Consider the following 27,496-nt stretch of genomic DNA (forward strand, 5'->3'; position numbering starts at 1 on the left):
TTAAGACAATTAATTAAATAAAAGAAACCTTTACGATGCGGACTAAAACTTACATAAACAAATTATGTTTCCCTTATAAAATGTAATAAATCTACATTATGATCAATTTTTTTATACAGATTCTATAATACAAATATATATTTTTAAATGTTGAAAATATGTTAAGGCAAGTGAATTTACCTAGCTACATCATGACTACGGCACTTTCTATAAAATACTTAAATAATAAAAATTAACTCGAAGCTAAAAAGGCTTAGTCGTATAAAAAAAAGGTTTAAATAAAACGAAAAAAAAGTAGTATAAAAATAAATATTTATTTAACATAATTGAAAATCAATCCATTACCGACAATAATAAAGATATGGAATATATAATAGTATGAATAGAAGTATTATGGAAAATATTGTAATTTGAAACGTACACATAACAAAAGATGGCTGCTTATACTAATCACGCAGACTTATGAACCTATAGACGTTGATGACTGTCTCTTTTAAATAATAATATCATTTTTAATTCATTATAATTATAAATATATATAAATTATATTTTTGTAGAAACTTCATAAATTTAAAACTAATATAATAGTATTTATTGTATAAATATATTAAGGAAATAAATGATATAAAAGTGCTTTTTTCATTTCCTACAAAATGAAAGGTGTTAATTTTTCAACGAACGAGGAATTCTTAATATAACAACAGGGCCAGATAATTAGGAACATTTAGAAATTATGAAAGTGAAAGCAAGCAGCTTTCTCTTCTTTCATCATCTCAAAAAAAAAATATTGTCAAGCGCTAATTATTACTCTTAATAGCAATAGACACAGCTTTGATAAGTACTTTGCGTAGGGTTAAACAAATTGCAATCAAATATCTTACACGTTGAATCACGTGTTAGTTGTTTACGTGGGTAGTTTAAAATTTTCTACCATCACACATCTAAGGACTGTTGAAAAGTAGTTTAACATATATGTTTTTAAACTTTTATCATCGCGGAACTTTAACATTGTAATTATTATGATTGGTTCGCACGATATATATTACGAATGCAACAAAAAGATTCGGAATGGACGTCGTCAGTAGTGTGTGTCGTGAATTAGAGAATCGAAGACCAAAGCGAACTAGGCGCCAAGTGGACAGATTGATGTACTATTAGTGTCAACTGTCAATGTGTCAAGTGTTTCTCGCCGCCAGCGCAGTTCCGCCGTGACCACGATTAATGTAATTGGATCGAAATATCGGCATCAAATATATAAAATATATATCGTGAGTACCCGTCATAATAATTACAACAGTTTAACATAGGTATTATATGCCTTATATGAAAGTAACGCCTCTTTTAAAATTTTTTCTTAGAAATATTATTTAAAATCCAATTCTGTCATTCACATCTACACATTCAAAACTCTACATAACCCTGCCCACTCTTACTTCATTAGCGCGTGAACCACCGCATTTGCGTTCAACGCCTTCAAGTCCGTATATGTCTGTCCCGTCCCCACAAATACAATCGGTTGCCCAGTTATATACGTCATCGAAATGGCCGCGCCAACTTTATCGTCGATTGTGTCGAACTTGGTCAGCACTATGCCATCGATAACGTGTGGATTCGCCGATGAACTGTAATCGGCCAGCGCTTGGTTGAACTTAACGAGTTGGTCTACCGCCTCGTTGCCAACTAGTGCCTCTCCAACGAATAGGACTAGGTCCGGTTCATTGACAGTGATCAGTTTGGCGAGAGCGCGCATCAGTGGCTCGTTGTCTTGCATTCTGCCGGCTGTATCGATTAAGACAACATCGATTTTGGAATCGGCAGCGTATCGAATCGCTTCCATTGCAATACCGGCTGCGTCTTTACCTATAAATGAAAAAAAATGATTAAATAAAAAATATATTTTCAATATATATTCATAACCGTGTCTATGCTTATTGGAACTGTCATAACTTTCATTCGTTCTATTCCCATTGTATGAAATACTTACTGACCCGACAGACGATATTCTGCCAATAGAAAAAAAAATGGATATAGTATTTTATCCTTAATAGAAAGACACATGGCATTGCAGACTTTTCTGTAGAACTATTATTTTGTTATATCTCAAAGGGACAGCGTTTTCGTTGAAAGCTCAAAGACTTACTTTTTCCTCCTCCTCACCTCCAACAAATACCGTTTATATATACAAAAATATATACAAAAACTTAACAAATCATATACTAAAACTTTCCTCTATAACCGGGCGAGACGAGCAGGACATTCAGCTGATGGTAATTGATAAGCCCTGCCCATTACAATGACTGCATTGTAATGCCCGTTTAGGATTCTTGAAAGATCAAAAATGTCTGAGCGGCACTACAATTGCGCTCGTCACCTTAAGACATAAGATGTTAAGTCTCATTTCCCAGTAGTTTCACTAGCTACGGCGCCCTTCAGACCGAATCACAGTAATGTTTACACATTACTGCTTCACGGCAGAAATAGGCGCTGTTGTGATACCCATAATCTAGCCGGCATCCTGTGCAAAGTAGCCTCCGACTGGTATATAGACTAATAATTTATACGTCTAGACTCTGGATAGATCCTCGTGCTGCTGGAAAACCGATGAAAACAGGCCAGTTTTATTACTTTAGTGTGCGTGTAAAGCTATGTCTTACACTCGCGATTTGTATTTCACTTTGTGTTAGTGTGCGTGCATTGCTCAAAATAAAGGTTAACAGTTAACTGTCAATCTCAATTTTTTTCGACGTTTTCACAGCTGTCAGTGTCTTCCTAGACGTACCGACGACCTAGATAAATGATATCTAACATGATATCTATATCTACTACACCCATGCTTTAAATCCTCTATCAAATATTCTGAAACAGTTAGCTTATTGCCAACATTAAAACACCCATGTCCTAATAACCATTACATCATCCAAACGAGTGTTGTAATAAATAATAATCATAAATAAATCATTTTATTTCAGGTTACTACAAGGCCCATAAAGTAAATACTTTATAATCTGTAATGAAATTCAGTACAACATTATATCATCCGTTTTTATAATAACACTCCTTTGGATGATATTATGGTTACTAGGACTAGCTTTTTTAATGTTAGCAGCAAGCTAACTGTTTCAGAATCTTATAAAGAGGATTCATATTATGTAGGTGTAGATAAAGTGCTGTATGCAACTGTTGATAATTAGGTATTAAAACACTCATGTGATATTATTACCACAATAGACCCACATTCGTGTTTTAATACCCCTTATTACACAGCAATTGCAAAAATTACTAAAGCTTCACACTATATATTATCGCTGTTCGCGACATCTCAGCATCAAAAAATATTTTTAATACAGTTGCTCAAAAAGTGGCGTATTACAGGGACGTATAGCGTTCGGGATGTTGGCTATTACATACTCGAGCTTTTTCTTTACCTTTTCCGAACTCGTGCGTTCTCTTTCCCAATTGTCAAAAAAATGTCTATTAAAAAGAAAAATCCAACCACGAAGTTAATACAAAAAAAAAATAGAACTTTTTTAATGCTACTTATTAAAAAGAAGCTACTAATTTGTTTCAATTTCGATTTAATGATTTGTATCAATGAGTTATAACCTAACATAACATTTCAGCTCATTAAATTTCATTTTCATTTTATATCAATATTCATATCAAAAAATCGATGAATACTTGGCTGTATGGGCATAGTTCCCTTTGCCTACCCAGAATGGGTGAAGAAAACAAAAAAAAAATCTCTGTTTATATTCTTTTACGGTTGGCGCCATTTTAGTTAGTTGAGTTTATTGTGTTTTCATTATTATATTAAATTGCTTCATTTTTTCGCAATTGTATTAAACAACTGTTTTAATACATTCAAAATTTAGCACGTGTACTGAATAAAAATTCAAACATTTTTATTCAGTACACGTGCTAAACCGTCATTGCAAAGAGTTCCGACAAATGTCTACCCGAGCCGAAGCGCAGTCGAAGGTGAGGGTTGACAGTCGGAACAAGTACACTAGTAATGAAATATACTATTCTTACTCACCGTATCCTTTTTCGTAGAGACGCACACACGAGCGGTTGGGGTGCAGTGCGTCCAACCTCCGCACGTGCGTACGCAGTTGTTCCACGGCGCCCGCACGGAACGTGTCACACGCCGCTATCATCACGGACAGATCGTTCTCGATCAGCCAGAAGCATATCTTAGCCAGATTGGTGGACTTGCCCACTCCATTCACCTGCAACATATTCAAGTTTTATGATATATACATATATTTTATTTTTAATTATAATTTGGAACTCGTTAGTTATATTAGGAAATTCAATCATTTCTAGTCATTTTACTTTTTTTAGCCTAAAATTACACGAGACTAATCTCTCAGAATTTGGCGAGTCTACTGAGGATGCCTCGTGTGTCACGTGTCCAATTAATTTAAAGACAGATATTAGCGGAATTTAAACTTAATAAGATTCAATAAAAGCACTACATCAAGCAAAACGACAAAGTGTAAGCTCCAAATAAGGGGGCGTCCATTAATTACGTGAGATGTTTAAGGGGGGGGGGGAGGGGGTCGAGTCAAATCTCATCTAATCTTACGTTGCAGAGACGGGGGTCTCGGCAAATATCATGCAATTTTTTTCTGATTGAAACAAAAAAAATTCTAATTGGAACAAAACTAGGGGGGAGGGAGGGACAGAAATTTCAAAAAAACACCTCAAGTAATTTATGGACGCCGCCTAATTATTATATAGTGGTTGGAAAAGTGAAACGTTATCGTCAGCCAGCATCAGTCATGGTTTGGTGAGGGATGTCGTATCAAGGACTCACAAAGCTTTATTTTTGTGACAAAGGAGTGACAAGTGTCCAGCCAAACTGCATCTGAAGACTGTCTAACGTATTGTGAAACCTATGGATCAGGGAGTGACAGTAACATACTCGTTAATGTTGCAACAACACTTGGTAAACGACTGAAGCTACATCAATTCGTAAAGGGGCTATCACATGGGGAGAAGAACTGATAAGAAAAAATCCACCCCATCTTATAAGTCATATAAAAACAAAATTGCATATTCTACTTCTCACCTACCAGTGTGAGGTTCCATTACACAGGATGCCTGCTAGATTATGGGTACCATAACGGTGCCTTTTTTCTGCCGTGAAGGAGTAATGTGTAAGCATTATTGTGTTTCGGTCTGAAGGGCGCCGTAGCTAGTACAATTACTTGGCAAATGAGATTTAACATCTTGTCTCAAAGTGACGAGCGCAATTGTAGTGCCGCTCAGAATTTTTGGGGTTTTTCAGGAATCCTGAGCGGCACTGCATTGCAATTGACAGAGCGTATCAATTACCATCAGCTGAACGTCCTGCTTGACTCGTCCCTTGTTTTCATAAAAAAAAATATCTAATATAAAATTCTCGTGTCATGGTGTTAAACTTTGAACTCCTCCGAAACGGCTTGACCGATTCTCATGAAATTTTGAGTGCATATTGAGTAGGTCTGAGAATCGGACAACATCTATTTTTCATCCCCCTAAATGTAAAAGGTTGGTCCACACGAAATGCTTATTTTTAATTTTTTTGACATTTTTATTTTTATTTTTTTGATTATGAGTCAGCATTAAAAATACACAAAACTTCAAATTTTCACCCATCTACGATCAACAGTTACTTCTGTACCGCGATTTTAATATCGGCAATACAACGTTTGCTGGGTCAGCTAGTATACTATATAATTTAAAATGGCTTGCACAGAATCAGACAAGAGCCATGCATTATTGCGAGTATCTTCTATATAATCTACATACTATATTATCTGCATAGCATGCCAAAGAAGCTTTAATATATTTCTTGAATTTGTGAGTCTGGTAGTTTATTGAATACCAAGACCGATAAAACATCTCAACTATCGCGCACGACACAATTACGTGGACTACCCCGAATCTTGCAGGTTTCATAACGTGATATCACTTGAAGACAGGCGCAAGGTTCTGGATCTCTCTTTCCTTCATAACATAGTTCATAGTAGGATCGACAGTATTGAGCTAACTGAACTATTCATTCAATTACGAGTGCCGTCTGTTCGCACTAGACACACGTCTCTATTCACACACACACAAGTCCCGCTGAGTCACACCAATTATTATTCGGTAATATGTCGCACTCTATGCAACTATAATAAACAATTTTAATAACAGTAAGGACTGCTTTATATGGAGCGTTAATAAAAATCTAAAGGATGGTATAAATTTAAAGTAATCCACAATCAGAAACACACACACACACACGCAAATACCACGTCTTATTATAAATAATGTAAACCAATTATTAGAAGTAAGTTCTAGAATAGTATTATAATAATAGAACTTAAATTCTGTGGATTTAGTGATGTATTAAACAAAAATAATAAAAAAAAACTCGTGTGAGTCATCTATTTGGATTTAAATTAATTTATTTATTGAATTATTAGTTCATAATTGCTTTAAGTTTAAAAACACATTTTGCTCGGGTAGTTCAATCACACAGTGGCAAGACATTGCATTGACAATTGTGATCAAATGTCATGGTGACAGCTCGCCATTTCATCGCTATTGTCGTGTCCACATCTATAGCAAGTCTATAGCTTTGTTTCAAAAAAATGAAATTCGAAAATAGTTTGAGGACAGCATCGCAATTGATGACTATGGAGGGTAGAGGCAAGGAGAATCATCTGTGTATATTAAAATGTGTCCGTCAAAATGCGTTAAATTAGGATGGCGCTGCAGTCGCATCAGTCATCAATAAAAACATATATATAAAACACTCTAGGTGCACGTTTCCCTATAATAATACTTTATGGTAGTAAATATAATTACTACATAGCTTTGTACAACGTAAGTCTTGAAATTTTCAATATTTAACTACCTTAGTCGACAATAATATTAAATATTTTTACGCGTCATACTTCAATTCGTTTACAATTGCTACATTCACCATACTTCATACCATACCCTGTGCCTACACCAGCGCGATTATGGAAGGTTGTTGAACTATTTATTTACAGCATAAGCTGGACACTTTTTCAACTTTTCTCCCATATGAGATGATTCTCCTTGCCTTTACCCTCCATAGTGATGAGGATTCTAAGGCCAATCACGTGATCCAGCTGTCAAGGGAACAGAATGCCGCCAGTCAGAGTATATTTTTATACCATGGGTATTATAAAGGACCAAGCTAGTTGATTCCCGAATAATTCGAGCAGCTCTATATGAAAGGCTCACAGTGACGAAGATAATACTCACACCACAAAATGCCATGACGTAAGGCCTGCCCTGCTGCTTGGCGTGAAGACAGTCACGGAGGATGTCCACGCGCCGCTTGGGAGACAGAATCTGGACGAGAGACTCCGTGAGCGTCGCTTTTATCGTCTTCGCGACGCTGTCAAAAGTGCCAAGCACCTATAACATAACAATTTTATCAATTATAAGTAACCCTTGGTCAAGATTTTTGATAGTACCTATACAGTGTGACGCACATAATACATATAATTTTCACAATCGGCGTATCGGACCGTCCTAAGTGTAGAGGCTGTCTAGCCGAGGACGAAACGGTCACTCACGTAATCCTGGAATATGCAGGGGTGACCAACCAACGGGCAAAACCCTTAACTAATACGAGGTCCCTCCAGAAGTCTGTGAACACCCCAGGAAATTTTCTGAACTTCTGGAAGAAGCTGGGCTGGTTGGAGTAACTGGCCAATACTGCACGTAAAATGGAACCATACTAATGGTTTTATTGCGGAAACAGGAGTCCCTACACTATACCATACGTGTAAAAGGATGAACGTGAATGTTCTTTGGGTAAGGAAATTATATACGCTTCTTTCCAGCTATCAGGGAAAATAACAGAGGCGATGGACTGATTTAATATGTGTCTGATTACAGGGTTAGTGATATCAAGGATTGGGACAATCATGGTTCGACCGATACCATTGCTACCAACTGCATTTGATGATATTGAAAGTATTATTGCATTTTTAAGTATGAAATTTGAATCAACGTAATAAAGTACACATTTTTTTTAATAGTTTTCCTATAGATGTTTGTTTTGCTGAGGTTGTCATCACTAGTTTTAGTACCGCAGACTCTCGCTACATGGCCAACACAGCACCAAAATGGCGAACATCAAACAGGCACAAAAGCACTTTGACAGCCGCCAGTCCAGTGGTATATAGTAGAGGTCATTGGTTAAGAGAAATACTCTATCTCAGAATAAATGGGCTTAATAGATAGATAGAATTTATTCAAGAAAGTGGCTGTGCGATTCATTCGCATTCTGACGTACGTCCTGTGGTGGTATAAGATGTGTTGGGTTTCAGGGTGATTTGCTCTCATCATCATCAGCCGGAAGACGTCCAATGATGAACAAAGGCCTCCCCTAAAGACTTCCACTACGATCGGTCCTGCGCTGCCTTCATCCAACGTATTCCGGAGATCTTCACCAGATCGTCGGTCCATCTTGTGGGGGGCCTTCCAACATTGCGACTTCCGGTACGTGTTCGCCATTCGAGAACTTTACTGCCCCAACGGCCATCTGTCTGTCGAACTATGTGCCCTGTCCACTGCCACTACAGTTTCGCAATCATATGGGCTATCTCGGTAACTTTGGTTCTCCTACGAATCTCATCATTTCTGATTCGATCTCGCAGAGAAACTCCGAGCATAGCCCTCTCCATTGCCCTCTGAACGATCATGAGCTAAGCCATATAATATATATAAATAACCATGATATAAGAATAAGGCCCTTAGTTCGCGATCACATTAGCGTACCGTAAGTCATCACTAGCAACACACACTGGTTGAAAACCTTCGTCTTCAGACACTGTGGTATTTGGGGCGAGAAGATTTTATGGAAATGTTTTGCTCAAAGTATTAATAACTTGCAGAAACACATTTTACCTTTCCACGAAGCTTAGTAGCAACAGAATCGCACAGTTTGTTCGCGATGTCTGCCGCCACGTTCTTGGCGATGAGGTGGTCTCTCATCTTATCCAACACGGGTCGCATACTGTCCTCATCTAGCGCCTTTGAGCCCACGAGACCTGAAATCAAATGTTTTTTTATGGAAAAGGAGAACAAACGAGCGACCTGGTAACACCTGGTGACCTGTAACCAGGTGTTAAGTGATCTCCGTCTCCCAAATTCTCTTGCAACACCAGATGAATCACAGGAGCGTTGCCGACCTTTAATGAAGGTGTACACGCTTTTTTGAAGGAACCCATGACGTATCGTCCCGGAAACACCGTACCAGGAATGATTTTTGTTATTTCAAGCAACTAATAAAAATTTTATGAGAAGCGCTTAAATCTAAATAGTTCACTAAAAATAACTGTGCCTAATCGTGTTTCGGCCCATGGAATATTTTAAATTATGAAATCAAAAATGATAATAAAACCAGGAATGCCAGCAGACCACCTACTTTTTTTGGTAATATTTTCTGGCAGAGTAATTATTTTATCAGTGTTAAGGACTGTAACTCTATATAATTACCAAAAATTTTTTTCGTTATGTAAAGTCATCGGGAAAGAAAATCACACAATCATGAATTAAGCGGATGTCGGCTAGATTATGGGTACCACAACGGCGCCTATTTCTGCCGTGAAGCAATAATGTGTAACATTTATTGTGTTTCGGTCTGAATGACGTCGTAGCTATTGAAATTACTGGGCAAATGGCACTTAACATCTTATGTCTTAAGGAGACGAGCGCAACTCTAGTGCCGCTCAGAATTTTTGGGAATTTTCACCAATCCTGAGCGGCACTGCATTGTAATGGGCAGGGCGTATCAATTACCATCAGCTGAAAGTCCTGCTCGTCTCGTTCTTATTTTCATAATAAAAAATGCACCCCGCTCGGGTCGGTTTACAGCGGCAGATAGGAAAAGGGTTAAAAACGCTAGAGAAATTGTTTTAGAGATCAAGAAACAAAGATTTCGACTCTTCAAATCTATCTCAAATGTAAACAATTTGCGCCGAGATCAAATTATCAAATCATAATGCGGCAGTTGTTCGCGTAAAATAAAAAGGCAAGACACATTTCAGCTTACATCGTTCTGAAAAAGAGCGCGAGAGGCCAGAAACAGTAATTTATGCCAAATGGCTTTTTAGTCTGTGATGCCGTGAAAGGAAACTAGGTTTTTAGGCGCACGTGCATTTACAATTCGACGCGTTTTTATCCTTTAAAAGGTATTTTATTTCAAACTAGCAAAAAAAAGTGAAGAAAGGAAAGGCGGCGAAAAAGTGGGAAATTGTGTGGAAAGAAAATCACACAATCATGAATTAAGCGGATGTCGGCTAGATTATGGGTACCACAACGGCGCCTATTTCTGCCGTGAAGCAATAATGTGTAACATTTATTGTGTTTCGGTCTGAATGACGTCGTAGCTATTGAAATTACTGGGCAAATGGCACTTAACATCTTATGTCTTAAGGAGACGAGCGCAACTCTAGTGCCGCTCAGAATTTTTGGGAATTTTCACCAATCCTGAGCGGCACTGCATTGTAATGGGCAGGGCGTATCAATTACCATCAGCTGAAAGTCCTGCTCGTCTCGTTCTTATTTTCATAATAAAAAATGCACCCCGCTCGGGTCGGTTTACAGCGGCAGATAGGAAAAGGGTTAAAAACGCTAGAGAAATTGTTTTAGAGATCAAGAAACAAAGATTTCGACTCTTCAAATCTATCTCAAATGTAAACAATTTGCGCCGAGATCAAATTATCAAATCATAATGCGGCAGTTGTTCGCGTAAAATAAAAAGGCAAGACACATTTCAGCTTACATCGTTCTGAAAAAGAGCGCGAGAGGCCAGAAACAGTAATTTATGCCAAATGGCTTTTTAGTCTGTGATGCCGTGAAAGGAAACTAGGTTTTTAGGCGCACGTGCATTTACAATTCGACGCGTTTTTATCCTTTAAAAGGTATTTTATTTCAAACTAGCAAAAAAAAGTGAAGAAAGGAAAGGCGGCGAAAAAGTGGGAAATTGTGACGCACTTTATAATTCTGTATAGAGGAACGCACCTTTAAATATACTAAACATGCCGCCAGACTTCTTGGAGCTGCTCTGGGTCTTCTGCTTCACTTCATCCTCGCTGCTCTCATCTTCCGATTCCACCTCCAGATCGCGGATAGCTCCTCTCATTTGTCCCACCAACTGCGATTACATCAAATTTATCAGAATACTATTAATCTCATTGTATAAGTGTATGTTTTCCCTGCGAGATCGAATCAGAATAATCCGTAGGAGAACGAAAGTCTACGACATAGCCCAAGTGATTGCGAAACTGAAGTGGCGGTGGGCAGGGCACATAGTTCGACTGACAGATGGCCAGTGGAGTAGAAAAGTCCTCAAATGGCGACCACGTACAGGAAGACGCAGTGTTGATAGGCCCCCAGAAGATGGATCGACGATCTGGTCAAGATCGCTGGAATACCGGAGATCTTTGGGGGAGGACTTTGTCCAGCAGTGGACGTCTTCCGGCTGATGATGATGATGATAAGTGTTTGATGGTCGTGGTTAATCAAGCCACATCAAAATGAAATTAAAACGTAATAATTTCTATAAGATGTGGCTTCAACCAATCAAGAAATCGCTTTTTAGAGTGGACAGTTTAGACATGAACTGCAATAGGTAAACTCATTAGATTTAAGTTTCGATTTTTGGTTTCTTATTGATATAGCCAAGTGGGCCAAATACCACTTTGTGTCTTACAGGTAAAATAAAAAGGCAATTTTTTCTCTCAAAATTTTAGATGTTTAAGAAGAATTATTTTTGATGTCATTTCTAATATACTAGATATTACTACCACTTCGGAAACAAATGGCGCTCTAAGAGAGAAGGGGCGGCGCAAGAAACTCTCCCAGCATTCTTTTTTTGCGCTCTTTTTAATAAAATATACAATATTGTACTATCATTGCTATTGCTATAAAATAAACATAATCTAGTCCCAGGCTGTCCGATCACTTAGACATTTTGTATAAAACATTTAAATTTATTTATAGATAATGCCGGAACAGTGGCTGGGAGTTTATTATAAAAGTGTATACATTTACCCTTAAAACTAATTTGTATCTTATAAATCCTACTAGAATTGGTTACAAGCAATGCCTTATTTCTAATGTTATAATCACCATTAAGAGCAAAAAGGTGACTATTTTTGTAAATGTACTGACAATGAACAATAATAATATTAATTTCTTTAAAAGAGTGTCTTATATAGATGTAGATAACTTAACAGAAGCAGAAGTCATTTGGACAGACAGAACAGAAAACAAACGGGCACTTGTGATTTTTGATAGGTATAAAGCTTTATTTGGGTGCCTCATGAGCTCTCTGAAAGAAACCTAATGAACCATGTGCTTATCTGACATATATATATATATATATATATAGATGAAGACCAGGAAACTATTTTGAAACAACTAAGTGTCCATTAGTCTCCTGTCAAAATTGACCGTATTTTAATTTTAGTGTTTTTAGTCTTATTGTGCTGTCTTTTAACGGATATTGATTAAAAAATATAATGGTCAGATCGTCACTGAACCGTGATTGATCACAAGAGATGAAAGGTAGATCATGAACGATAAAATACCTAATTAATAAAATGTGCCATATGATATTGAAACTTATTAGATGCATACTTGCCTCAGTATCAGCAGTTATTTCCATGTCAGCTTCTTGGTCAGTGCCAAAGTTGAGCGAGGGCAAGTCCCTAGAGTCTCCTCCGAGCTCCCACACCCGAGGTTTCTTCGATCTATCCACTGCTTTGGGGCTCTTTGGAGACTTCCTGTTTCAAGTTAAAAAAAAAAACAATATAGTTAAATATTTATCGGTGTATGTACTAACTAGTTTCTGACCATTCGTAGATCCTTCATCAGGGTGAGTGTAGTGGGTTCCTGATAGAGTCCCATCCTAAGAGACGGTTATTGCTAGACATTATGAATGGTCCAAAACTAGTCGTTACCCACACTGATAAATCATGAGTAAAGCCGTATTAATAAATAAGTAAACAATGTCTCACGAAAGTTTTAATAATTTACCATATGTTTGCAAAACATGATAATTTTTTATCTGTTTAATTTAAATTAAACAAAACATTTATAGATTTCTACTAATGCTGCTGATAACAAATCGTTTCCCCCTCTAATAATCCTCAGAGTATACAAAATTATTTATAACAAAAACTAGCTTTAGTTAACCTAAACTAACACTTATTCTTTTCATCTATATACATTATAATTATGTATGTTTGATTATTATAATAGTTATATAAAAAACATACTTTGCCTCTTTCTTAGTCTTTGTGGCCAGTTTTTGAGCAAGTTTTGCTCTGTTTGCTGCAATGACATCATCAGTTTCTGGTTCTTCCACTTTCCCATTAGGTATAATTTTGTTTTCTACTATCTTGACTGGAAATAATATTTGACAGAATTATTACCAAGAGTATATAATATATACCGACACACACACACCAGCAAGCGCAAATATATCTTTGCTTATAAATAATATATTGGTATATAAATGCTTTTCTAGCTTTAGTACACTCTACCTACTGTAAAAACCATAAGCTTAGTATACTAGCGTTATAGACTAACCCTGTGTGAGAGTGAGATAACTATCCTTACATAAAAACCTAGGTGTGAGAAAGAGACAAAATAGATGAAGAACATGAAACCATTTTGAAACAACTTAGTATCCATTAGTCTCCTGTCAAAATGCACCACATTTTAATTTTAGTGTTTTTAGTGTTATTGTGCTGTCTTTTAACAGATATCAATTAAAAAATGTAATGGTGTCATGTTCTGTGTTAGATTGTGTTGTTACATATAGCAACAATCCAACTAAAGAAACATTGGACAGGTAAATACTGATTCTCATTACTAATTTGTCATGTTTATTTTCGTAGAACATATGCACTAGAATACTAAATATTACATTTTATATATATATATATATAATGTTTACTGCATAAACATTCTATTTTCTAAACGAACACATTTTTTAATTAATATAATATTAACTATCGAACACATTTTTTTAATTAATATAATATTAATTAAAAAAATGTGTTCGATAATAAAATATTGTAATACATGAATATGACACTGTTTATAAATATTTTTCATAGAAATTGACCAAAATTAAAATACTACACACTTCACTAACACATCTGTAAAACTAACACACATGAACATATTAAATATAGTCTTGCTGTAACGAGGAGAGTGTTTGTCATTATGCTAGTATACTAAGTTTATGGTTAACATATATTAACATTTAAGTGTTAACACTTATTTATGTACTGTATTACTTTACGATCTTTTGGGAGGAAATTTAAACAGGATAGGCCCCAATCTCAGAGGTGTCACACAAAGATGTCAAAAAAATTCATAGGATTGTTTGCCACACCAAATGTAACTTATTCGAATTGGAAGTCATGAGAAAATTTAAATGATTCAAGACTTTTTTATGAACCTATATATATATAAAGAAATTCCACATGAAATATACTTCGTAATACTAGATGGTAATATAATATTTACCTGATTTCTTACTTTTCTCTTCACCTTTTCTTTCTATCATAGATGCAACTGTTTTTTTGGATTTTTGAGAGTCTTCAAAAGTCCTCATCTGTTTTGGCATTTTTGCTTGTGACTTAGCTGTGTTGAAAATTTCAGTGTTAAAAGAATGATTTTTGTTTAAACTATTTTTTACATATAACACAATATTAATACAATTTATAATATACTGTCCTCCATTGCAAACAGTTTAATGAAGGCATTACTTTTGCTCAGAATAAGAAAGAAATAATTATAATGACAAATAACATAACTCCATACAGAGATAACCCAGTATACAGAGTCTGCGTATGTTTAATGTGAATATTAGAGTCTGTCCGTACTTTTAAAAACACAAGTGTGATAAAAGGTATGAGAGGTGAATCCACACAGTTATATTATAATTAGGCTATGAAAGCATTTTCTTTGGGTTCTCTTGGATGCTCACAGAAAGCTTACTCTGGTAAGAAATTGGTCATAAGTGTATAGTCAGTAGGTCAATGATGATAGGGGAAGACTATGCTACATGTTCAAATAATATTATTGACTAAGAACATCTTACTGTCTAACTCGAAAAGTTTGAATAATACTTTATGAGGTACTCATAATTATTTAGAACATAGTTTTGGATAATGATAATAATATTATGTGATAAAAGTGGTTATTTGGAAAATACAATCATAATTAAAAATACAATTTTTTTTAGTATACTTTGGTGAATTGAAAATTACTGTTTTTTTTATTTTCCCAAAATTATAATTGGTGCCAAATCAACAATCCCGTTATGTAGCCTATGATGGGTACATAATAATAAGTTAATTGGACCATAATAGAAAATATAAATGGTTATAACTTTGGAACAGAAAACTGGGTCCTAAATTAGAACCCAAAACCTCCTAAAGTAACTTTCTAGGACTCCTAATGAATGTGTTTAATAAAGTAGGCAGACAATCATGATGGGGGGGTCGCCGGTTGGATGTGATGCCTGTATTCATTCCATTCATGATCCAGAGGAATTACAGACATATTCAGAATTATTATAATTGAATATTATTATTGTGAGTTATGAAAATTCATTGGCATTTGATACTCAATCTGTTTAGTATTGAATGTATTTTCATACATCTTTGTGCCCTTTGGTGTCAAGACACTTGGCCCGTGGGGCCCAGAGGGGCAGAGAATGTTCAAAATACTATCTTCGCGCCTCAATAAAGCTACTGGAAACCCAAGCGCTGGCAGCTATCTCGGTCAACAGATCAGCGGAAATGCTGCCAGTATTTTTGGTACACTTCCACATAATGATGTTTTTAATTTTATGTAGTCATAATATTGTAAATATAGTTATAAGATTTGTTTTGTCTGAATAAATTTGACATTTTAATTTATAATTACATGATATAATGACTCAAATAAAAGTTCAACATACCCCACTGTTCACATTGCTTGAGAATGCTATCATATGATCTCTTAAAATCAAAATCCGTAATAAATCTTCCAGTCTGCAGATCATTTTTGTATTTATCTCTGAACTCCAGATGAACATCGTTTAGAAACTTGTCCACGTATGAGAGTTGTAGTATTTTCTGATACGCTACTACAAACACTAATTCAAATTCATTATCAAGCTTATATTGAAGAGTTAAAGCATTGTGGTTGTAGGAATTATTTCCCGAACGCTCCTAAAACCATTGAATTAGAATTATTAATTATAAACCTGTTGGCCTTCGATAAATTCGATTAAAACGTAAGCAATCGTCGGTACTTACTTGTAATATCACATTTCTTATCAAAGCGTTTACGGACGGTGAAAAAATTTCACTTGTACTTTGAAAACACCACAGCATTATTCCCCCTTTACTGAAAATGCTAAATAAGTCCAACATTATAGCTAGTTTTTATAAAATAATTTTAGTTAACTAATACACCAGCTGTTTCGATCACAATAATTGACAGCTATGAGCTAACACTGGACTCTAAACCTGAATGAATACCTACTTCAGCTAAGCTAACCTCTACAAACAAAAAAAAATACTGACATTATATTGACAACTCACTAATTTTCAAACTGAGTGACGAGTTGACGACTGACGAGTCAGAACACAGAAGATAAGCACTTACAGACAGAGCTCAAAATAGACTCGAGGGTATACAAAGAAACCTACTTTATGATAATTTTTCATACTACACCTGGCCCGTTATTTCGTCAGAATAACAGGCGTAATAATAAAACAAGCGAGTTGAATATACAATCAGTCCTGCCTGTTAATGAATGGAAATATAATGCTAGCCAACGTAATAACATTAGATTTGATGAATCGAATGAACATTGTCGATATAATTTCACTTTGTATGATAATGTTTGCCAAGCGGCACTTTTGACAACATATATTTAATTTATTTTCGTGTTCCTATAACAAATCCCAACGAAAACCTAAGACTGTGACATTTTTTATAGGCTTTACGCTTTACTCAATTTGTTATAGAAACAGTTAGACACCGCCTATAGCTCTCGTCAGTCATCAAACCAAAAAACGACACCAAAATGTGTTCTTGGCTAACTTGGCATTCAATAAATCTTAACTTTTCATATATCATTATACTAAGTATATACATTTTAATGATTATACTTGAAGACAAATAATACATCCAGTAAAAACAGATTTGATTTGAACAAAACGATTTAATTTCCATTCAATCTTTTTTCAATTCTTAAATATATAGGAAATTAAAAAAAAGAGCTGTTCATAGAAATTTTAGTTTACTTATATAATTATATTAGCAACACATAAAATAGTTTTTTTTTGTATTCTTAGTCCTAGCACTCATCAAGCGTTATCGTGATACATAGATTTTACTGTAACAGAGCAATCAAGCACGACATTTTTAATTTTAGAATATCTTTGCAATGTAAAAGTGCACCTCCCCATGTGCTTGTTTAACTTTGTTAGCAAGATACAAATCCTTGCTGTTACATTTCATGCTGTGATAATTAGTAATCTAATTTGATGCCATCCTTGTCCATTAAAATTGTATAATCACCCAGAGTATTTATTTCTTATAAGTTTTATTATGTAACACGGATCATAAAAAATATTCCTGTGTTTGTAAAATATTACTGAGGGTGTTCGCTCTATTTCCAGTCTGTGGTAACATTAAGAAAATCATTTATGCAATAGTAACCTTTACCACACAATTCTTAAATTTCTTTACACATTTGTTATGTACATTTTCTGGGATCATATTGTAAAAGCGTAAAAATAAAGTTAAAAAAATATTAGTTTCACTGGAACTGGGAACAATGGTATCCCGTAGTCCGTATAGTGTGATCTGTAAAGTATATATAACTGTCTATGGATCTTGGCTTATGCTCATGAATTTCAAACAAAAGTACTCTGTGGGCTGTGGCTGTGCTCATGACAATGTAAAAATTTAAAATGTCAAATTGGTATTGACGAATGAAAATTGTTAATTCATTGCGCTGCGGTGATTGTTGAAGCTATAAATTGTTGGTAACTTGCTTTATAGTATTAAAATCATAATATTTGAATATAAGTTAACAATATTTACTCACTATGAATATCACTTCGGCCGCGGGGATTATATCCCTGCTAGATGAGCCAATGCACGAAGTAAAAGAATTTGCCCTCAAGAGACTGGACAACCTGGTTGATGAGTTCTGGCCAGAAATTTCCGAATCAATTGAGAAAATTGAGATCCTACATGAAGATAAAGTTTTTTCGCAACACCAGCTGGCAGCGTTAGTAGCAAGTAAGGTTTATTACCATCTTGGAGCTTTTGAGGACTCACTTACTTACGCGCTCGGTGCAGGAGACCTATTTGATGTCAATGCAAGAAACGAATATGTTGATACGACCATTGCGAAAGCGATCGACTTCTACACTCAAAAGCGTAAAGCTTTGTTTATAGACAATGCAGCTGAAACTATTGATCCAAGACTGGAAGCAATCGTGAATCGTATGTTTCTTAGATGCTTAGACGATGGACAATACCGACAGGCACTTGGACTCGCTTTAGAAACTAGGAGAATGGACATCTTTGAGCAGTCAATCATGAAATCTGATGATGTAGCAGGTGAGATTATTTTTTATATTTTTAATTTTATTTACAATAAAGCATCTTAGTGGAACCTTAAGAAGGCCTGGGTTAGGGTGCTAAGTGTCAATTGACTGGTATGAGGATTTGACTAATTTCTTTTGTCTAATAATTGTCATTGCATCTTAGGAATGTTTTTTAAAGAGAAAAATTGGATACAGCCTAAGAAATATTTCTCCTGTTTAGTTGCAATATCAATCAAATGTACACATTGTCACCTACCAAATATATCTATTTTATGAGATTGAGAGATGAGATATAATAATATTAAACTTTATTAGCAACATAATTACTTACACTACTAAACATAGACCATAATTTTTAATATAAAAAGAAAACTAACAAATAATTATGTAAGTTACAATAATAAAGAAAAATAAAATATTATATATAAAACAGACCTACTGAAATTTTACACCATTTAGAAATACCTGCCCATTACAAGAGCCCCTCTGGTTTCTAAATACCCTTAAATTCTGAGTCACTTTTGGAGTTGCACTGGTCAAGTTACACTAGCCTACTAATTTCACCAGCTAGAGCATCCTCAAACTGCTTTATGGTAGAAAGGGTGCCACAGTAGTACACAACTAGACAGCATTATGTTCAAAGAACCCATATTCAAAATCTTTTTATTGCAACTCACATTATTTCAAAGAGGTGGTACATTATACAGGAAGTTACAAAACTACCGATAAAGCCGAAAGGAGATTAAATGGGGCCTTATAACAAGTCCATTCACAATATATAAGAACTATAGTAACACTGTATAACATACCCTAAAAAAAATAAAAGAATATTATTATTTTCACTGATGTGCAAACCTTCTTTCAGTATAACTAAAATGTAAACTACACAGAATGTATCTACATTTCTATCTAATTTGCGGAACAACAAAAATTTAAAAGACCTAACCTAAAGAAACCTAATCTCTTGATTGTACATTGTTTTTTTTATTGTTAAAAGTGATTGAACAAAGAGAGAAGAGAGAACAAATTGCTTAAATATCGTGAATGTATAAGGTATAGCAAGTGTTACTATATCACATCATACTATGGTCTTTACTACACTAGACTATACAATAGACTATGGGATATATAAGGTATAGCTTTATACCCTAAAATTTAAAAGTAATTGTCAAATTGTGGGTAGTTATTTATCTGTGTCACACAACTGATTGTGTTAGTGAATGAGTGGTAGTGCCATGTTGAGTCGTAAGGGACACTATAAATTGAGCTGGTACATCCTGAGATTTATCAATCTCCTACTTAAAACCAATATAAAATTGTGTTTGTGAACTATCAAGAGGCCTATCTCCAGCCTGCCATCCTACCACTACACACACTGCAAATTCTCAGAATAGGGCTTGAAACACATGTTTATGAGTTCATGGCTAAAAAGTCTCCCTTTGTTGCCATTCCCTCATATTTGAGATCACTACTCTGCCACAGCTTCTGTTGGCATACTTGGCTTCAATATGTTAAGTGACATTTTGGACCATGGGCACTTGGAGGAGAGGGCCAAACTGAACTCTAAAATGCTTGGTGTAACAGCCTAGACATGAGTACTCTTTTCACATCTGGGTGGGCACTTCCCATTACCAATTTCTTCTGTTTGACACAATCACCAATATTCAAATCCGATGGGTTTACTGAGCCTCCCAAAACCATGTGAAATCAATTACCAGAGCTTATATTAGGGCTTCCAATCCCCCGGCCTGGGTTCAATCTCGGTATTTGCGGGTTGCTTAAGGCAAATAAAACAATGAATTAAGCAACTCCACATTTATTTACATATTACTATTAAAATGAGATCAATCAAATTATACCGTTTTTTTTTCACAAATAAAACAGTAACAAATTCTCTATAATTATCAAAACAAAACAAAACAAATCGTTTTCATAAAATACACAAAGAAAATTAAAAATCAACCAAAAAAAAAAACATTTTGAAGGAAACAGCATGTCCAAACTACTGTTTATATTTATCAGTCCCGCAATTCCCGCGGATCCCACGCCCGTAATCGCGCATCACGGGGGATTGTATAGTGGCGCAGGATCCCGCTATACCGAGATCTCGGTATTGCGGGATTAGAAGCCTTAGCTTATATGACCAAGCTTCAAGGTTAGGGCATACTCCCAACTTACGGCAAGGCATCTCTTGACCCTGGTGTTTCAATTCAAGCAAACATGCCTCTCACATGTTTGCCCCCTCTTAAATTAAAAAAAAATTAATTCACCATGCTAGTACAAGTATAATAGATACTGTAAGATTATATATTTCTTTTCTATGTTGCTTGTTATTGTTGTTGTGAGGCTTCCCAAAATATTGTGTATAAAAATATCGGCTCTCAATTAATTGCTTTATTAAATTCCTTGTATTTTTTCATCTAGATTCTAATCTCAGTCTAGTCTAATAAGAAACCAATTTGCAAATTTTAAGTGATTTCTCTAACTACTCGGGTTTAAACTTGTTTTCAATTCAAATAGTACCTATATTAAATCTTAATATTATGTTAGTTTCATTTTGTACTGTGAAACAATGGAATTATTTTACATAAAACTTTAAAACTCTACCTAAAATTTTTAATTGTTATCAAATTATAATATGAACATTAATGGGCAAGATGGGATCCATGAGGGATTTCGGATATGACAGACTAAAAGTTTATCTATATGTATTTGCAAATAAATGGTCACCTTTGATTTATTGTACCCTTAGTATTAGAAGTTGTAAAAGGGGTTTGTTGGAACAAAATAAAATAAATATTACTCATGTAAAACACCTTTGTTGGGTAATTAAATCAAATCTTAATTATACAAATGATTTAAGTTTTTAACATTTAATCCGGCACGAAACTAAAGTCTTGTGTCAGATTTTGGCGAGACAACACATCCTGAGGATGCCTCGTGTAGAGGCGAAACATGTGTCGAATTGTTTTAAAAACAAATATTGGCGGAATTGACACTAAAGAAAACTTAAATCATTTGTATAATTATGGATTTCCACAAAGTAACGCCTAATTCAATAAATTTTCTCAAATCTTAATTTGTTTTACTTAAGTTTTTAGGAAATTATTCATTTTGACAAAAAAATAAGGTAACTTCATTTGACTTCCTATATTTACTAAAAGTTACAATTAAATTAAATTGTTTTAGGCATGCAGAATCATTATGTGTTCTTGGGTAATACTTCAATTCTAACACTTTCATTTAGCCATATTAGCAATTTTAAGCTCCCGTATATTCTGTGCGGCTAGGTGCACATCTCAAACACATCATTTTATAATATCCCATACATGCTTAATGGGATTAAGGTCGGTACTTCGTGCAGGCCAATCTAAATGGCGGATCATGACTTCACTTAAGTAAGTGTCTATGTCACCCGCTTGGTGTCCTCGAGCATTGTTGTCCATAAACACAGTAGCACTTACTGTAACGCCTAACGCTGGTTGTACACGAGGAATTAGAATTTCCGCGATGTAGCGTTGTAAGTACAGTACACCAAGATAGCAATTTTTTACGAAAACTGATTTTGTTAGTTTTTCAGAAGTTTACACCAGCCCGAAACATAGAGCCCTTCTGCATAACGCTCTCCTGGTCTTCTTAGCACTTTACGACGTCGGTTCTCACCAAATAAAGAGATTCTGGCTGCATCAGAAAATTAAACTTCCATTCTACATCTTTATCATGATTCCATGTCTCAAAATTTTGAGAAAATCTTATCCTTGCAATATGGTGCCCACGGAGTAATTGAGGACCTCTAGCTAGTCTTTGACTGTGTATATATTGACATCTAGAAGTTTCCTCCTGACAGTCCATAAGCTAACCTTCACGTTTTTAATATCTTCAAGATTGTTTTTCATGATATTGTAGGTTGACTTCCGATGTTGCAAATCTTGGCTCACAACATGTCGATCAGTACATCGTTTTCTTCTTGATCTCTGTCTTCAAAGAACTGGTTTCTTGAAACCTAGTCGAGGTCCAGTGAACAGTGGAACGACTGCACCAAGCTGTTCCGACACACAGCCTTTTTGAAGAAGAGTTACTATGGTACCACCGGTAATTTAATTTTACATCAAGATTACAAAAAAAAAATTAGGAAAACCGTTGACCCGAAAGGCCATCCCTGCAACTTACCGCTAATTCTAAACGCTTCAAATAATATATAATCATAAGTACATGACGATTTTGAGCTCGAAGAGCTTATTTTAACTTTAAATTATAATAAAAGTCTGGTAATAGTTTAATACAACCCTTCCTTTTTCATTTTCAAACTGTAATAACATTTAAATGAATGAACCGATTTTCATGGGGTTGGTGGCATTCGACCCAGTTATTTTTAGCCTCATAAAGAATCCTTTAGTTTCAATTGATCAAACGAAATATTTTTTTTTCGATTTTCTTTCCTCACAAATAAATCACGCACGAATCAACCGATTTTGACTGGCTTGATAGCGATCGACGTGATTTTTTGAAAGTTGTTTTAAAAAAACACATATGAAAAAAAAAACTTTTTCATAGTTTTTTAGATTTCTTAAAATCTACCGGTCCGAATTGTATTCAAACTCTGAGTTTGGTCAAGCCCTTTCGAAGGCTCCAATTGCGATGAAATCGGTCTAGCCGTTCAATAGTTATAAGAGGTTTACATACATCCGAACATACACACACACCTACATACATACTTCCCGAATTTTCGATTTTTTTAGCGGGAATTTAAAAACTATTTTTATATAGCACAATATGTCAACAAAAACTGCGAACAAACGCTCGAATCGAATAGAATATTTTGAAATTTATGATGATATTTGAAATTTTCAAATGTGGAACATTTTATTTTAATTGCCAGTATTTTTAAATATGGTGACAATTGCTTCTTCTTAATTGAATGCGTATAACACCTCTTTTGTTTAAAATGTCCATAGTTGTTCAGAAATGTTTTGACTAATATATTTTCATCATAAAATCAGTAGGTAGTGTCAAGTTGATGATGTTGTATATCCTCAGCATAATTTTTTATAGAATATCCTAGACATGATGACCAATGGTTTTTTTCTTTAATTTTGACCATATAACAGACTGCAGTTGAAAAGTGTAGCTCCTGTACTTCACGTCTTTATATTCATGAATAACTTACATCTTATATTTTTGCCAGTAACACTTTACTGATAAATATTTTGTCTGTTACAGGAATGCTTCAGTATGCCTTTACTGTTGCAATGAGTCTTCTCCAGAATCGTGGTTTTCGCAGTACAGTTTTGAGATCTTTGGTCGGACTGTATAGAGGACTAAATATACCAGATTATGTCAACATGTGCCAGTGTCTTATCTTTCTCGAAGACCCTCTTTCAGTTGCCGAAATACTCGACAAACTCACTAATGGCCCTCAAGAGTCTGTCCTGATGGCCTATCAAATTGCCTTTGATTTATATGATTCAGCCACCCAACAGTTTCTAGGAAGAGTATTGCAGGCACTTAGAGTGACTGCACCAATTCCTAGTGCATTAGGAGGAAAACCACAGCCTCAAGGTGGTCCGTTCCCTGAGTCGTCCATGGAGGTCGATCAAACACCCACAGAAGAAACAAAACCAGAAAGAAACATTGAAAGTCTGAATGATGAAGAAAAAGAACACCAGAGAAGGGTGGAGAAATTAATATCTATACTGGGTGGAGATGTATCAATAGGCCTACAATTACAGTTCTTAATACGGTCGAATCACGCAGATATGCTTGTACTGAAAAATACAAAGGATGCAATTAGAGTATCGATTTGTCATACAGCAACTGTTATAGCTAATGCATTTATGCATGCAGGAACCACCAGTGATCAGTTCTTAAGGGATAACTTAGAATGGCTTGCCAGAGCCACAAATTGGGCTAAATTGACAGTCACAGCCTCTCTAGGTGTGATACATCGGGGCCATGAAGGCGAATCTTTAGCTCTCATGCAATCATATTTACCTAAGGAAGCAGGACCTTCATCAGGCTATTCTGAGGGAGGTGGTCTGTATGCATTGGGACTTATTCACGCTAACCATGGTGCAAATATCATTGACTATCTTTTAACACAATTAAAAGATGCCCAAAATGAAATGGTTCGCCATGGTGGGTGTCTGGGGCTAGGCTTAGCAGCTATGGGTACTCATAGGCAAGATGTTTATGAGCAACTGAAATTTAATCTATATCAAGATGATGCAGTGACTGGTGAAGCAGCTGGTATAGCTATGGGGATGGTGATGTTAGGTTCAAGGCATGCTGCTGCCATAGAAGATATGGTGGCATATGCACAGGAGACTCAGCATGAAAAGATATTACGTGGCTTAGCTATTGGCATATCATTTACAATGTATGGACGTCTTGAGGAAGCTGATGCTCTTGTGCAGCAGCTACTTCGTGATAAGGATCCTCTATTGCGCCGAGCTGGGTGCTATACAATAGCTACAGCATACTGTGGAACTGGAAATAACGACTCGATCCGTACGTTACTTCATGTGGCTGTATCTGATGTCAATGATGACGTAAGAAGAGCAGCAGTAACAGCTTTAGGGTTCCTGTTGTTCAGGACACCAGAACAATGTCCATCTGTTGTGTCACTTTTAGCAGAATCTTATAATCCTCATGTACGTTATGGAGCTGCTATGGCTTTAGGAATTGCTTGTGCTGGGACAGGAAACCGTGAGGCCATTGGTCTTTTAGAACCCATGGTAAAATTTGACCCTGTCAACTTTGTACGTCAAGGGGCGCTGATCGCCTCTGCTATGATTCTCATACAGCAGACTGAGGTTCTTTGCCCTAAAGTTACTTACTTCCGTCAGCTGTATGCACAGGTTATTTCCAATAAGCATGAAGACGTAATGGCTAAATTTGGTGCAATCCTTGCTCAAGGAATTATCGATGCAGGTGGCCGAAATGTGACAGTCTCTCTACAGAACCGAACTGGACATATGAATATGCTTGCTGTTGTTGGAATGCTAGTTTTTACTCAGTACTGGTATTGGTTCCCATTGGCACACTGCCTTTCCCTGGCATTCACTCCAACGTGTATCATAGCACTGAATTCAGATTTGAAAATGCCTCAACTTGAATTTAAGTCCAACGCAAAGCCCTCGCTTTACGCCTATCCTGCGCCATTGGAAGAAAAAAAGCGCGAAGAAAGAGAAAGAGTGACCACTGCTGTTTTGAGTATTGCTGCTGCTAGAGCAAGGAGGCGCGCGCATGGGACGGATGGTTCTTCTAGCCTTACATCATCATCAAATTCTAAGATGGATGTTGATGAAGATGAGAAGAAACAGTCAAAATCTCCGAATCCGAATATAACAGTGCATGGAAAATCTGAGAAAGAAGCTACAACATCTAAAGATGCTACAACATCTAAAGATGCTACAACATCTAAAGATGCTACATTATCTAAAGATGCTACATCATCTAAAGATGCTAAGAAAGAAGAAAAGGAGACGGAAGAGAAAGAGTCCGAGAAGAAAAAGGAACCTGAGCCTAATTTTGAAATCTTGAGTAACCCTGCAAGAATAATGCGGCAACAATTAAAAGGTATTTCCGTTGTTGATGGCTCTGGCTACACGCCCCTGAAAGATGTAACTATTGGGGGTATTGTTATGCTGAATCATTCTGGCGATGGTGAACAAGCACTGGTTGAACCTGTAGCTGCATTTGGACCTAAAACAGAAGAAGAGAAAGAACCTGAACCTCCAGAACCTTTTGAATATCTGGATGATTAATTATTCTTCACATATTCATAATCATTTGTCTAACAGTAAGGTACAATTTGATAAATATATAGTTCTGTACTAACTGAATAATGAAACTTAAACAATAAAAAATTAATATTACCTATTTTGTTTTTTTGGTGCTGGGATAGCACAACAGTTAAAAAAGCAATACCTATATAATTTCAATCAAATAAACAAATATTATATAAAACTTCGATCTCCATTGAATACATTTAATTGGTTTTCGTTTGTCAATATAATAAGACAAAATTACAATAAATAAAATTAAAGTACCTACTATATATTCTGCATCAATTCCATTAGCTCCTCAGTCTGGCGCGAGCGCACAAGCGCCCGCGCCAGACGACAGGCGCGAAAATTTCGTGGGTCCCACCTCGACAACGAGGTGGGACCCACGAAATTTTCGCGCGCAGTCCGGAGATCGTTATTATTATCGACTAGTGTACGCCGATCGAAATAATTTGATCCTCTAAGTATTTTTTACATCATATTAAATAAATGTTTTGGCTCATTTTATGTTATAATATTTAGGATATAATCTTATGTGCGTTTTAAATTTTTGAATATATTTTTTTATTAGTTAACACGCTTACATGTATTTGCCTAAGTCGTGAGAGTAACATAAAATAATCTACTTTTTCAGTGTAGAATTCTACATAAAGTTATATATCACGCCATCATAAGTGTTAAAAAAATACCTAATGAGAACGAGAATCCAGTACCTATCCTTAACTCTTTATAATTATAATATAGTTATTGTTAAATATTGTTTGTTATAGTTAATATAATTACTTAAATAGGTATAAGTATATTAATATAGTTAGTATCCAACCGGACATACTGCGTAGTAGGCACACTTACTAGTTACTATTTCTAATAACTATTACTCCAATCCTGGATGGATAAGACTGATATCATTAACCTAAGCTTCATTAATTGTTTAATCATCAGTACAAATAGTTTATATAGAACATAAGTCTACACAATTCGTCGCACTCCACCTAAATCTATTAACAGCTTCGATCAAGAGGCTCGTTAAGAGTCCTATTACGAATCGTC

At 35.6% G+C, this 27,496-nt stretch overlaps 2 protein-coding genes across 2 annotated transcripts; one reads left to right on the forward strand and one right to left on the reverse strand.

The window, feature by feature from the left end:
• Positions 1 to 295: 295 nt before the first annotated feature.
• LOC126974267 (signal recognition particle receptor subunit alpha homolog) lies at positions 296 to 16,582 on the reverse strand. Its single transcript, XM_050821723.1, has 10 exons — positions 16,347 to 16,582; positions 16,007 to 16,259; positions 14,566 to 14,682; positions 13,305 to 13,431; positions 12,668 to 12,809; positions 11,044 to 11,176; positions 8,926 to 9,068; positions 7,270 to 7,425; positions 4,037 to 4,229; positions 296 to 1,860 (listed from the first exon to the last, which is right to left on the reverse strand). Exons 1-10 carry the CDS (start codon positions 16,461 to 16,463, stop codon positions 1,430 to 1,432), a joined length of 1,812 nt encoding a protein of 603 aa, XP_050677680.1. The 5' UTR covers positions 16,464 to 16,582; the 3' UTR covers positions 296 to 1,429.
• Positions 16,583 to 18,021: 1,439 nt separating this feature from the next.
• Positions 18,022 to 26,536, forward strand: LOC126974261 (26S proteasome non-ATPase regulatory subunit 1). The gene is made up of 2 exons (XM_050821715.1): positions 18,022 to 18,672; positions 23,880 to 26,536. Exons 1-2 carry the CDS (start codon positions 18,153 to 18,155, stop codon positions 26,423 to 26,425), a joined length of 3,066 nt encoding a protein of 1,021 aa, XP_050677672.1. The 5' UTR covers positions 18,022 to 18,152; the 3' UTR covers positions 26,426 to 26,536.
• The last annotated feature ends 960 nt before the right edge of the window (positions 26,537 to 27,496 follow it).

Source organism: Leptidea sinapis, chromosome 32 (genome assembly GCF_905404315.1).
Source record: "Leptidea sinapis chromosome 32, ilLepSina1.1, whole genome shotgun sequence".
Lineage (NCBI taxonomy): Eukaryota > Metazoa > Arthropoda > Insecta > Lepidoptera > Pieridae > Leptidea > Leptidea sinapis.

What these genes read in the sequence shown, in the direction of transcription:
- LOC126974261 (XM_050821715.1), top strand. Translation starts at nt 18,153, where the DNA reads ATGAATATCACTTCGGCCGCGGGGATTATATCCCTGCTAGATGAGCCA. An exon ending in GAAATCTGATGATGTAGCAG is followed by an intron (nt 18,673 to 23,879) that starts GTGAGATTATTT and finishes TGTCTGTTACAG; the next exon opens with GAATGCTTCAGTATGCCTTT.
- LOC126974267 (XM_050821723.1), bottom strand. Translation starts at nt 16,463, where the DNA reads ATGTTGGACTTATTTAGCATTTTCAGTAAAGGGGGAATAATGCTGTGG. An exon ending in CATGTTTAGTATATTTAAAG is followed by an intron (nt 9,069 to 11,043) that starts GTGCGTTCCTCT and finishes ATTTGATTTCAG; the next exon opens with GTCTCGTGGGCTCAAAGGCG. An exon ending in TCTCTACGAAAAAGGATACG is followed by an intron (nt 1,861 to 4,036) that starts GTGAGTAAGAAT and finishes TTTCATTTATAG; the next exon opens with GTAAAGACGCAGCCGGTATT.